The following is a 13,256-nucleotide window of genomic DNA, read 5'->3' as shown; positions in this document are numbered from 1 at the left end:
AAGGCATAGTCAGAGAGGCAGAGCTCAAGTTCTCTGCTGATCTTGCAATTCAGTGCTGGCAAATGACGTAGATAGATAGATAGATAGATAGATAGATAGATAGATAGATCAAAGTCAAGAAAATTTACATCCCTGTTGTCCAGGGTACTCTCCCTTCTGGGACACCTGAGTGGGAAGGAAGAAGTGACCTGACAATTACTCAGGGTGCTACTTGTTCCCTCTTTTTTTCCCCCTCTCATCACAGCTACAGTGAGGGAGTTATTGGGGTGTTACAATCCTGGTTGCCAGGGCAGTGTTGCTGGAGTTTGAGTCTGCCATGAGAAGACACCAGAGAAGGAAGAATGAATTGAAACCCATGGGAAGGCACCCATAGCTGAGCCAGCATGTGGGTGCTGTGGCCTGAGTAGCCCAGGTTAACACTTTGGATGCTGGGTCCCTATAGACTGCTGGGAAACCCGCCCTCCATGCAGGGCAGACCTACCTCTGGCTCTCCCGGCCGTGAAAGAGCCATTCTGTGGACTGCATGTGCTGTTGTCTCCTCCGCATACCTGGCACGCATCCCAAACCTTCTGGGAATCCATCCTGCCATCACAGCCAAAGGTCTGTGCAAAGGGTGGGGGGTGAAAGGCCTGTGTTATTACGGTACTGTTTTATTCGGTACCACAGCTCTGCTGGCTGTGAGACTCTGGATTGACATAACTCTCTGTGGCTTCCCTACAGAGCAACTGTGCCTAGCAGGCTCCCAGGATAACTTTCTTAAGGTCACAGTTTGGCCTATAATATAGGCTGACTCCAAGTTCCATCCTGTTCCCAACAATACTCCCCAGCGACACAGGGCAGCTCTACTGAGCTAACCCCGTATATCACCTCTCCCTTTCCCTAGAACCTTCTTTTTTTATTTTGTCTTTTATTCATTTTATACACCAACCATAGTTCCCCCTCCCTCCCCTCCTCCTGCTCTCCATAACCCCCCAACCCACTGCCCCAGAACATTCTACTGGGACAGGAAAGCCTTGAGTTCACAAGGACACTGGGTTGTCCATATACCTACCCTGCAGCTGCCCAATACACACAGACTCAGGGTCCCATCTTCCCGAGGACCACTTGGCACACAACGGGTCCCATCTAGGAAACTGTCTCCACGGCTCACAATGAAATTCTCTCCAACAGCCCAGCACATGTGTCTGCACAGAGTGTCCCCTGGGAGGGCAGAGTGACAAGGGTCTGGTGCTCAAAGGTGCACAAGGAGGTCAGTGAGCTAGGTAGGAAGCTCCTCTGGGACCTGCTATCGCAGCTCTGCCAGACAGGGTCCAAGTGGGCTGTCCTCCTAGCAGCCTCAGCAAACTGTACGCATGTGTGGCCAGGACCACGGTTCACCTCCAAGGCCGTATTATATTCTGGTCTCATAACCCTGACTCCTGGATTATGAGCCAAGGATCACGCTAGCATTTCCCCTGATGTATCTCCCGGAATCCCTCTAGCACGCCCAGAAGAAGACACGTCTAAGATAGAACCTCCCTGCTTACTATCTGAGGAGGCAGACCAAGCCAGAGAGCAATGCATGGCCCCTGGAATGCCAGAGTATGAGTCAAGTCCTGCCCAGCCAGCACTGGGGTGATGGAGACTGGGATAGTTCATGCTGATTTCAACTGAACAGGATCTACGGTCACCATCTAGGAGACAAGCCTCTAGAGATGCCGTAGAGATGATCTGGATTAGGTTAGCTTCTGGTCCCATTGTGAGGGACTCTCTTGGTTAGATTAATTGAGGGAACACCCATCCTAAAGTGGGCAGCGTCATTTTACGGACTGAGGTCCTGATCTACTGAATAAGAAGGAGAAAGCATGCTGAATACAGATTCTCTCTCTCTCTCTCTCTCTCTCTCTCTCTTTCTCTCTTGGTCCCTCTTTCTCTCTGTGTGTCTGTCTGTATGTATCTGTCTCTGTCTCTCTTGTGTGTGTGTCTGCCTGCCTGTCTGTCTGTCTTTGTCTGTCAGCCTGCCTGTCTCTCTCTCTTCTTCCTGGTTTCAGATGCAATCAATCTCCTGCCTCAATCTCCTGCTGCTAGTTTCCCTGCCACAATGACTGTAACCTGGAACCATGAGTCAGAATAAACCCTTCCTTCTGGAAGTTGCTTTCGTTGGGGTATTTTATCTTCTATCTTAGCAGTAGGACAAATAACCAAGACACTGGCCAACCCCAAGAGCTCTGTCTGGCAGAGGGCTCCAGGGCCAGGCTCCCTCAGGCCCCACAGCCCACCTTGACTATACCGCACAGCGGCGTCCCAGTGGTAGAAGGAGGCACTGCCTTGGGGAAGGTGCAGTGGCTGGCTGTCAGTCTGGGCACACTGCTCGGACATGAACTCCAGCTGAGTCTTCTCACAAGCCTGGCCGGAGGAGGCAGAGGACAGGTACAGGCAGGGTCCTTGCCAGTGGGAGACAGCATGCACCCTGCTTGCAGGGTCAAGAGATGGGGATAACTCAGCCAGCCCCGAGCTGTGCCTTATCTCGGCTCAGTAGTCTGTGGGTGGCCAGATCTGCCTCTCTTTGCCCATGGGAAAACTTCAGATAATCTGTAAAGGACACAGCAGCAGCAGGAAGCAAAACAGGAAGTAATGTGGCACTTGGGGCCCCTGGCTCCAAGTCCTGAACCTGAGGAAATGGTTGAGCTGTATTTTCTGTCACAGGTGCTGCAGGGCAGGAAATGAGGAACTGTGACCCAGAAAATGCCACTCTGCCTCACTGTGCTGGGAAGAAGGGTTGGAGTTGACCAGCTTCCTCCTCTCAAGGAGATTTGGCAGAAGGCAAGTAGGATAGGGGTGTGTCACCACAGGTCAAATGCTCCAGGAGCCAGCAGCCCTCTGAAGCAGAGAATACATTCTAACTCAACGGGACAAAAAAATCATTCTACCACCTCATAACAGCTAGGGCAACTGGACTGAAAACCCACGTGCAGGAGAGGACACAGAGACACTGGAACCCTAACACACTGTTGGTAAAAATGGAAACATGGTCCCTGTGTGAAGAGGCACAGTTTGTTAACTTAAAGCTAGGTTATGCTGGGATGCAGAAGCTGGTGGGTCTCTGTTAGTTCAAGTCCAGCCTGATCTATAATGAGTTTCCAGAACAGCCAGGCTAGATAGATCCAGTTTCAAAAAAAACGGGGAGGGGGTCTGGAGAGATGACTCAGCAGTTAGACACACGTGGCTGCTCTTGCGGAGGACTCAAGTTGGGCTGCCAGTCATGTCAGGTGATTTACCTGTAACTCCGGGTGATCCCACACCCTACCATGGCCTTCAAAGGTAAATACACAACGTGAGTGAGTACACACACAGTCATGCACACAGGCAGAAACACACTTGGAAAAGATAAACATGACCTTCCAGAAAGAGGAAAAAGTCTAAGTTAAGCATAGGATTTCTATACAAGCAGCAATCCCAGTTTTAGGCATTGTTGTGGTTTTCCAAAATCCATGGACGCTCAGGACCCCAAGAGGTGTGGCCTTGAGAGGTGATGAGGGCTCAAGAACTCTGCCTGAATAATTAGGACTGGACTCTTATGAAAGGGCTGGAGGCTCTGTTGTAGGACTTCTGTTACTTTTGTCCCCTCTACCATGTGAGGACCACATGGAGAACAGGGCAACAGGAACCATCTGGGAATCGGACACCAAGTGCAGCACCTTATCTTGGACTTCCAGAATCATAAGAAATCAATTTCTGTTGTCGATAAATTACTCTGCCCATGGTGTTTTGTCACAGAAAACTCAAGCCAACTAAAGTCAACTCATTGACAGCAGCTGGGTTCACTGTAGTCAAAAAGTACAAATGACCCAACATCAGAAATGATGACAGAAGAGCAAAAGCACTCTGGTCGTATCATGGACTGTTCTCCTGTCCCCGAAAGGAAAGGAAGTATTGACTCATGGTACAACACTGAAAAATGTCCTACTGTGTCAAAGGAGCTGGCTCTTGCATGGCGGTGTGTACATGAGGTGTTCAGAGTAAGTAGATGCAGGAGAGAGAACGCAGCTTGGAGCTGCTAGGGTAGGGAGGGGAGACTGCTCACTGGTGTGGGCTATTTCTCTGGGATGAAGTTTGGAACAGCACTCCCAATGTGCTCAGTGCCTCTGCACGCTGTGAACTTTGAAATGGTTGACTAAACAAGAAGCATTTCACATCAGTGTCTGAATGAAGTTCTTACTGTGTGCTCAGGGGCCATTCCCAGAGTCAGTTCTCAGCACAGAGATGTTATTTCAAAGGTGAATAGATACTCTGGGAGGGAAGCAAACACACGGGGCCTTTGCTAACCCCCCACGGGTTAGCAAAGGGAGGCATGAGCCCATGGGTCAGCCATTCTGATGGCTAACTCCTATCCCCCTCCCCGCTAGGAGTCCAGCCTACCTGTGTGTTGCACATCGTAGCCTGGAGGTCCTCACCCACACATGGACGTCCCCCAAAGGCAGGCCTGGAAATGCCCACAAAACAAAAGGGGGAAGGTGACCACGGCTGCAACTAGAGAATGGGGTGCAAGCGCCCTCCCTGCGGGGAAGCCCTCTGTAGGTACCTGGGATTGTTGCACCACCGTCTCCTGGTGACCACACCTCCTCCACAGGAACGAGAACAAGGACTATAGGGCCCCCAGCTAGACCAGCGTCCATGTACTGCTGCCACAGGGGTTAGCTCGGCTAGGGAGCGGCAGCGAGCCTTGGAGCACCACTGTAAAGCAGGGCAACTCTGTCTCCCTCTCCCACAGGGACCCAACACACGTAGGATGTGGCTAGCACGCACAGGATCGCTAACACCCCAGGGACCCTCCAGAACACAAAGTTCCCCATCACACATAGAGACTTCCAACACAGGAACAATGTTCCTCATTAGAATCCTAACACACACAGGGATCTCACTGGCAGGAAGAACCCCAACAGTACATAAGGGCCACACGCAGGATCTCCCAGTAGACATAGAGACCTCCTGAAGCATACAGATACCTCGTCCACAGGTGCCCTCCACAGAGGGACTTCCCCATTGGGCACAATCACACCCCATTCTATTTGGGAAGACAGCAAGCTGCCAACACAGGAAGGTACCCGGTGAAAAGGGGAACTTAACCCCAAAGAGATGGTTCAGGCAGTGAAGACAAGGGCAGTCTGAGTGGGGATGCTTGGACCTTGCTGTCACTCAACAAATTCATCTCTGTATGAGAGAGGGCTGGAGGATGGGAGTAGTCCGGTGCCTTGGAGTGAGAGCTCAATGAGACCCTACTCAGGGAAAGCTCTCCCCTCCCCCCATAGACACAGTCTCTCTCTCCATCCTTCACACCACTCTAACCTTCTCCACACCGCATTCTGTCCCATCCAGGAGAGGAACAAGGAGTCGGCTGCAGCTGCTGTGGTCCAGCGGGTCTGTGTGGCAGGATAGAGCCTGGCATACATCCTAAGAGAGGTGGACAGGTGGTCCACTGAGAGGTAGCCTGCTTAGTGTCCCTTCCAGACCAGTCAATGCCCCACCATCCGGGAGAACAAACCACAGCCGACTGACTTGTCAATCAGAAGCAGGGATGGCCCTTGCCAGGGCCATCATCACACTCTAGGGCATGAAAATGTCTTAATATTGGCCGGGCGGTGGTGGCGCACGCCTTTAATCCCAGCACTCGGGAGGCAGAGGCAGGCGGATCTCTTTGAGTTCGAGACCAGCCTGGTCTACAGAGCTAGTTCCAGGACAGGCTCCAAAGCCACAGAGAAACCCTGTCTCGAAAAAACCAAAAAAAAAAAAAAAAAAAAAAAGTCTTAATATTTACAATCAGAAGAGAAAAATAAGCTTTTAAATAAAAAATAAGTATTCTGGGGCTGAAGAGGTGGCTCAGCGGTTAAGAGCATTGGCTGCTCTTCCAGAGGACCCTGTTTTAATTCTCAGCACCCACATGACAGCTCACAGATGTCTAACTCCAGTTTCAGAAGATCTGACACCCTCTGACAGACATACACACATACAAAACACCAATGCACATAAAATAAAAATAAATCATTTAAAAAGAAAAGAAAAAACAAGCATCCTAACATGGATTATAAGCATAATAATTCAGAGGGTTTTTTGCATTTTACAAAAATACTTTTAAAAATATTTTTAAAATACAACATCTGTATCCCAGGCTAGTCTTGAATTCCCTATCTAGCCAAGGATGGCCTTGACTTCTGATTCTTCTGTCTCTACCTTCAGAGTTCTGGGATTACAGGTATGTGCCACCACAGCTAGTTTGTGTGGCCCAAGGCCAAATTTGGGGTTTTGGATATACCAGGAGAGCAACCACTTTACCTACTAAATTGCATCTTCAGCCCCTAAACACAATTCTTAATGTTTTTGTGGAGGGAGGGAGGAAGGGAAGAAGGAAAGGGCTCCCCCTCGGGCAAAGCGGGGAAGATCCTACACCTCCCAGGCAGGAAGTCTGAACTGGGGGACCCTGGCCTTTCCTTTTGCCACATTCCTACTCTGTGGGGAGCCTGGAGGCCTCCCCTCCTGGAAGCCCTTATGCTGAGCCCACCCCCAAAGGTTAGATGCCTTTGTGCCAGGAAACACTACATAATCTATAAGTCACAGTCAAACAAAACTGTGGGGACTTAAGTTAAAAAATATTTAATTCTTCCAAGAGGAGGGGGGAGATGGGTAAAAGTGATCAGAAGGCAAACCTAAACCTGAGCTTAATCCCCAGAGCCAAGGATGGGAGGAGAGAGTCCACCCTGCAGAGCCCTCCGTCTTCACTAATGTACTGTGGCACACTCACACATGTGTGTGCACTCGTTTCTTATTTCATGATACACTGAACACAAGCATTAGACAAGATCAGGTACATAACTGCTGGTTATAAGCTGTGCACGTTAAACCAAGTGAGCCCTGGTGTGGTCCTCGGCTGTGCCTGGCACCCAGCAGGTGGTGTCATTGTACCAGGGGCCAGTGAGTAGGGTGTAGTGAGACTGCTTGTTAGTGAGGGGTGGGACTTACCAGACCCTCCCTGGAGAAGGTGCAGGCGACAGCCCCAGAGCCAAAAGCCACGCGGCACTGATCATCTGCACTGTAATAGAGGCCAGGCTGTGCCACAAGCTGGTGCTGTGAAGGTCCTGACTGCATCCCAGGCGCATCCCGGAAGCAGTGCATTCGCCCTGTGCTGTGACAGATCAGGCAGGGCTCAAGACCTGGGTGGACACCAGTGGGATCAGGACAAAAGAGCAGATGTGGGGTTGGGGCCTGTTAGCTGGGTAGAGACCCAGCAGAGATGGATGTAGAACGGAGCACACGGAGGGCTGAAAAAGGATGGGTAAGGTCAGAAATGGCCTGGCATGAAAGGGTGGAAGTAGGAGGTAGGAGAGGTAGAGAACAAGGGGGCAATTGAGGATGGGCCCGGGGTGGGATGGAATAGAGGAGCAAGTTCAGGGAAGTGGAAAAGAATGACGGAGGAGGGATGGGAAGGGATGGAGGAACCAACCGGGGAGCAGAGTGGGCTCTGGGACAGGAAGCAATGGGGTAAAGGTTGCTGTGCAGGATGAGAGTGACAGCCAGCACTGTCTAGGTGGAGGCTGTACCTGAGCAGGTGCCGCAGCTGCCTTTGGCTACAGGCAGACCACTCTAGGGCCCCTCCAGCAGGCATTGCGCCATCAGACGCCATCACATGACCACTGGCCTCACAGGTGCTGCCAGTGCCTGGAGTACCATCGTGATCCAGGCCGAAGCTGTGGGGAGAAGAAACTCCGAAAGAAACCAGCTGGGGCTGGGGCTGGGCCAGGACCACCTTTGTGTCCCCTGGACCTGGACTCTGCTACTAGCTAAGTCAGTCCAACAGAAGGAGTCCTGGAGGCCCTGCCTCAGTTTCCCATCTATATGAGGAGGGGAGGAGAGCTGGTCCAGCAGGGTGGCTCTTTCCTCCTTTAGCTAAGAAATAGCAAAATGCTTTGACTGTAGACTAACTGACCTAATCCACGGATACAAGTCTGGGGTGTAAAGATGGGAACTGGGAACCGGGTAGAGGCCTGGGAGCCAGCATGTTGCCCTCTGGTGGCTGATGGCCTGGGTGTGTTCAGCTTCAGGAAAACTATCCACACTGCAACTTTCTTGTGGTTTAGAAGCCCAGGAGCTGCTGCTGTTTTCCTTTCTGTTCCTAGGCAGTGGATTATTTTCAGGCAAGGCCTGAATATCCCCGCACTTCAAGCAGATCAGACCCTAGGAGCCTAAGAGGCTGGGGGTGGGGCAGTGGAGGAGCTGCTGGGGTCAGGTCCTCTGGGAGATCTGGAGAGCCTGGCTTCCACCCCCAGGAGCCCACACCACTTCAGAGGGAAGGTGGACTATCAGGAGGCAAACTTTCTTTTTTTTCACTCTGTAAATTTCCATATCATTTGACATTTTTACAACAATTGCCTAACTTAAAAAATCCTAAAAATCAACAAGAAACATGTCACTCTAAATAAATTGATAATACACAGGAATAAAGATTTGCCCACAAGAATACACAATACACACAGCAGCAAGGGCTCAGAAACTAGCTGTCCAACCAGAGGAGATTAAGTTGCGCTATATACAAAACAAAATGGAACAAAACATAAGAGACCTGTGAGCTGAGAAATGTTTGGGTTGTATAGCTACTTAAAAGGCAAGAGTTATGTGGACTGGTAACAAATACCTGTAATCCTACCCAGCATTTGACAGATTGCTAAGCAACCATGTGAGGTCCTGTCTTAAAAATCACAATAGAATCAAAATAACAATGTATTCCACAAGCCTGGTGTGTGCGCATTAATGAACAAAATTAAATATAACTCCAAAGAGACATTTCTGTAAGTGGTGTGTGGTAGTTTAAATGAGAAAAGCCCCTACCCCCGCCATATATTATCATGTTTATTGGTGCACTGTTTGGAAAGATTAGGAAGTATGGACTTTTAAGAGAAGCTATGTCCTTGGAAGATGTGTGGGTCCGGAGGTGGACTTTGAGGTTCCAAAAGTCCATGCCAGGCCCAGTGTCTCCCTCTCTCTGCTTGCCTGCCTGTGAATCAAGATATAAAGTTCTCAGTTATTGCTGCAGCACTACGCCTGCCTGTGTGTTGCCATGCTCCCTGCATGGACTAATGACCATGGACTAACCCTCTGAAACTGTAAGCCAGACCCCAGTTAAATGCTTTCTTTTATAAGTGTTCCCATGGTCACGATGTCTCTTCACAGCATTAGAACAGTAACTACGACATGGAAGGACTTAGGATAATCTTTAGTTTTTTTTCTTTATTGGAATTTCCTACAAGACTTATTTTCAGACTGGCTCAGCGGGTGAAGGCACTAGTTGCACAAGTGTAATGACCTGAGCTCAGAACCTGAGTAAAAGTGAGAACCAGTTCCACAAAGTTGTTCTCCGACTTTTACATGCATACTGTGGCATGACCCTCACCCCATATCTTACACACACACACACACATACACACATATACACACACACATACACACACACATACATACACACACATACATCCATACACATATACACACTTTTTTAAATTTTAAAAATTAAATTATTTTCTAACTGCTGTTTGTTTGTTCAGTTTTGTTGTTGTGGTGGTTGTTTATTTGTTTTTCAAGACACGCTTTCTCTGTGCTGCAGCTCTGGCTGTACTAGAACTCATTTTGTAGACCAGGCTGGCCCTGAACTTACAGAGATCCTCCTGCCACTGCCTCCCAAGTGTTAGGATTAAAGGCGTGCACCACCGCCACCCGGCTGTTTGTTCATTTGGAAAAGAAGAGTTTGTTAATCACTCAGTATTCCAGCCAGCGGAATACAAACGGTGGTCCCTGATAAACCTATATGAGGAAGAGGAATGGAGGGGCGAGAGACACGAAGAATCACGGCAATTTGCTTCCAGCAACTCAGTAATCAGGAAGCCTCAGCTTTTCCCTGCCAAGCCACTTGGGTTCAGAGTATAAGTTTCTGACAGACTCTGAAAAAGTTTACTGACTCCCTAGGCCACAGCCCTCCACATTGGGGCTTACACCAGCTGTCTGACCAGTCTGCGGATAGCTGGTGAGGCCACATACCTGTGCCCAATCTCATGAGCAATGGTGATCCCTAGGTCGAAGCCAGTGTCCTCAGTGATGAGGCAGCTCCAGGACGGGGAGCAGGCACCTCCCAGCTGGGTGACCCCCCGAACCTGCTTGTTACCATCAGGCAACTCCAGGTCAAACCTTGATAAGAGAGAAAGAATCATATGGAAAGCTCCACCAGCCACGCTGCTGGTGCAGAAAGAAGGGAAGGTCTTAGGCAGCCCACCTAAGCAAGCAGCACCCCATGGGCATCTCAGTTACCTGGTTATATAGAGAATCAGGTCAGCATGACTTGGATCCTGGTCATCGTGGGGGTTGATTGCCTGGCTCCACTCACAAACACTCATCAGGGATGAGGTGATGTTGGTCGTGATATTTGGAGTACTCTAGGAAACAACCAAAGAGCCTGTCTCTACGGAAGTGGTACCAAGGATGGTGCTGACTGTTGCCAATGTGCTTCTCAGTTGGTCATGTTATAGCAATCCTATTGCTACCCCATGTGACAGATGGAGAAACTGAGGCTCTGAAAAGGTTTGGGAGAGCTGTCCACACAGCTGAGCCCCAGTTACCACCCCCTACCAGTTCTGCAGGAAAGAATGAAGAACACAGAGTTAGGGGTTGTACCCACCTCCGAGTCAGAGAGAATGATCAGCTTCACCAGGTGCACCTGGAACTGAGCCCCCAGGGATGGGTCCCTCAGGAGCTCTGACCCCTGCAGAAGGCAACAGCAGAGAGAGTAAGGCAACACACGTGTTCAGAGTTGGTCCAGGAGCCCCAGTGGCAGGACCAGTGGTAAAGAGGGCACCCCGTGGAGGCTAGGGGCAGTGGGAAATCTTGTCTGTGTGCTGGAAGCCAACTGTAGACTGTCAGAGGAGCCTCTAGGCCTCATGCCTACAGGTGGCTCTCTAGCTCATGCCTTGGGAGGACCAACTAACAGAAAGAGCTGATTGCTGGCCTGAGTATGAATCTAACCTCTGCCTCTTCCAAGCTATAGGCTCAGGTCACCAACCACTAAGCCTCAGTTTCCTTACAGGCTTCCTGTTTTATAAGGTGGAGATCAAGCCTTGCCTGGCTAGCAGATATGGAGAATAAAACTAGATACTCTGTTTCAGGTACCACCTGATCAATGGTTCTCACCATTCCTAATGCTTCGACCCTTCAATACAGTTCCTCATGTTGTGGTGACCCCCAGCCATAAAATTATTTCACTGTTACCTCATAACTGTCATTTTGCTACTTTATTAATCATAATGTAAATATCTGTGTTTTCCAATGGTCTCAGGCAATCCCTGTGAAAGGGTTGTTTGATCCCCTCCCCAAAGGGGTCATGACCCATAGATTGAGAACCCCTGTTCTAATGGCATGTGAATAACTCAAGGGAACCTGGGTTTGGCAACTTAAAATTGGAGGGAGAAACCCCAAATTTTAAAGACAATAGTTTCCAATTTGTATAAGGAATCATTTCATTGAAAAACCATCACCTTGGGGGTTTTTAGACTAATTCCAGGTTTCTCTGGAATTAGACCACGCCTGTAAGTGGGAGGGAAGGTCTGGGGTAGACAGCCTCGTGGCAGACAGACCACCACCTTTGGCTCTGAGACCCATGAGGTGGATTCAGAGAGGACTTTTCCTTTGGCCTGAAAAGGGTGACCAGGCTGACACTTGAGCTGTCCTAGAGAAAGTAAGAGTGACTAGGACCAAATGCTGTCCCAGAGCCACACCCAGGATCTCTTCAGACTCCCTGCCCATCCCATCTCTGCAGCAGGCCTGGGAGAGGAGGAGGAGACTGCTGGGACTGTCAGTCACTGGCCGGAACTGGTTCCTAGAGTCAGTTCATCAGATTTTAAAAAATTGTTTTACACTTTTTGTAGCGTATGTACACACATATGAAAGTCAATGCAGGAATTGGCTGTCTCCTTCCACTGCATGGGGTCTGGGTTAAATTCAGGTTGTCATGTTTGGGGGCAAGCACCTTCATCCATTGAGCCATCTCTTTTCTTTTTCCTTCCTTCCTCCCTCCCTCCCTCCCTCCCTCCCTCCCTCCATTCCTTCCTTCCTTCCTTCCTTTCTTCCATCCTTCTCCTCTTTTTAGGACAGCCCAATAAGACCAAACTGGTCTCAAACTTATAACCTTCCCGTCTGAGTCTGTATGCTGGGCTGATAGTGTCTGCTACCACACCAGCTTAGTTCATCATTATGAACTGCTTCAGCAAATGGACCCACCCACTCTCTTCACATTGGGCCTGGTGACACCACATGAATGCTCACGAATGCCATTGGTACAGTGTGAATTCCTGAAGGTCTGGAACTGTCTTATCACACATATGTCTTGTGTGCACTGTATGGATGTCGGTACAGTATCTCATGTCCTCTCTGATGGAAGCTTGATACTGCTTGTGACACATTGCCATTCTGACATAAGGATTAATGGTGTGAGATGCCTCTGCTCTCCCAACCATCAGATCACAGGGAGGAGGTGCCCGAGAAAGGGAGCCTCACATCTTCAGGCAGAATACCATCTGTTCACACCTGGAGTGCTCATCTGCCCTGTGCCTCTGAAGAGGGAGCAGTGTGTGCAGTCTGCACTCACTGTTGGCCACATGACACTGGGGCAGAACTGAGGGACTGTGGGGAGGAGTCTGGTATTGAGAAGGATTCCCTGACTTTGCCCATCTCTGCTGTGGTGGAGATGAGAGAAGAAGACAGCAGTGACCTCCTTTTCTCTTTAGGGCTATGAGCTCCGGCAGCTTCTATGCAAGTTCAAATGTACTGACTTTTGGTCACAAGCCCTGAGAGTAGGGCATTATGTCCAGAGGCTCAGAGACAGAGCCCACAGACCCACCAGAGACCCTGAGCCCACCTTCCTGTACCAGCCATTGCCAGCCCACCACCACTCACAATATTGAGGTTGGTGAGCACATAGCGTTCTGTGTCCTCCTGGTGAGCCTGGTAGACGTCGGGACCCACAGCTACCAGCAGTTCCAGGTGAAGAATGCCCCGCAAAGTCCTTCTCCATCTCAGTCTCTGGAGGAGAGAGGAAGGACGGCCTAGACGGGGAGGAGAAGGATGAGGACAAAGGTTTTGAAAAACAAGTTCTGGGAAGCTAACAGAGATGGGGTAGCTACTCCTGCAAGTCAAAAAGACAATTTCATGTCCCCTCCCAGGGCCCAGTTCTCAGCCTGAGGAAGGTG

The 13,256-nt window shown here is 49.9% G+C and overlaps 1 protein-coding gene across 1 annotated transcript in view; it reads right to left on the bottom strand.

The window, feature by feature from the left end:
- The window catches only part of Adamts13 (ADAM metallopeptidase with thrombospondin type 1 motif 13), a 32,948-nt gene that overhangs the window by 17,537 nt on the left and 2,155 nt on the right, over positions 1–13,256 (bottom strand). The window contains 12 exon segments of the mRNA XM_041674496.1: positions 482–602; positions 1,052–1,200; positions 2,259–2,385; positions 4,399–4,462; positions 4,562–4,713; positions 5,326–5,430; positions 6,994–7,156; positions 7,572–7,718; positions 10,060–10,206; positions 10,327–10,451; positions 10,694–10,777; positions 12,964–13,112. Coding sequence (XP_041530430.1) covers positions 482–602; positions 1,052–1,200; positions 2,259–2,385; positions 4,399–4,462; positions 4,562–4,713; positions 5,326–5,430; positions 6,994–7,156; positions 7,572–7,718; positions 10,060–10,206; positions 10,327–10,451; positions 10,694–10,777; positions 12,964–13,112 — 1,533 coding nt within the window.

This window comes from Microtus oregoni, unplaced genomic scaffold (assembly GCF_018167655.1).
Source record: "Microtus oregoni isolate MIOR12 unplaced genomic scaffold, Mior012 000025F_ref0000491, whole genome shotgun sequence".
Lineage (NCBI taxonomy): Eukaryota > Metazoa > Chordata > Mammalia > Rodentia > Cricetidae > Microtus > Microtus oregoni.
The sequence above is the reverse complement of the archived record's forward strand: the minus strand, read 5'-3'. Positions and strand labels throughout refer to the sequence as shown.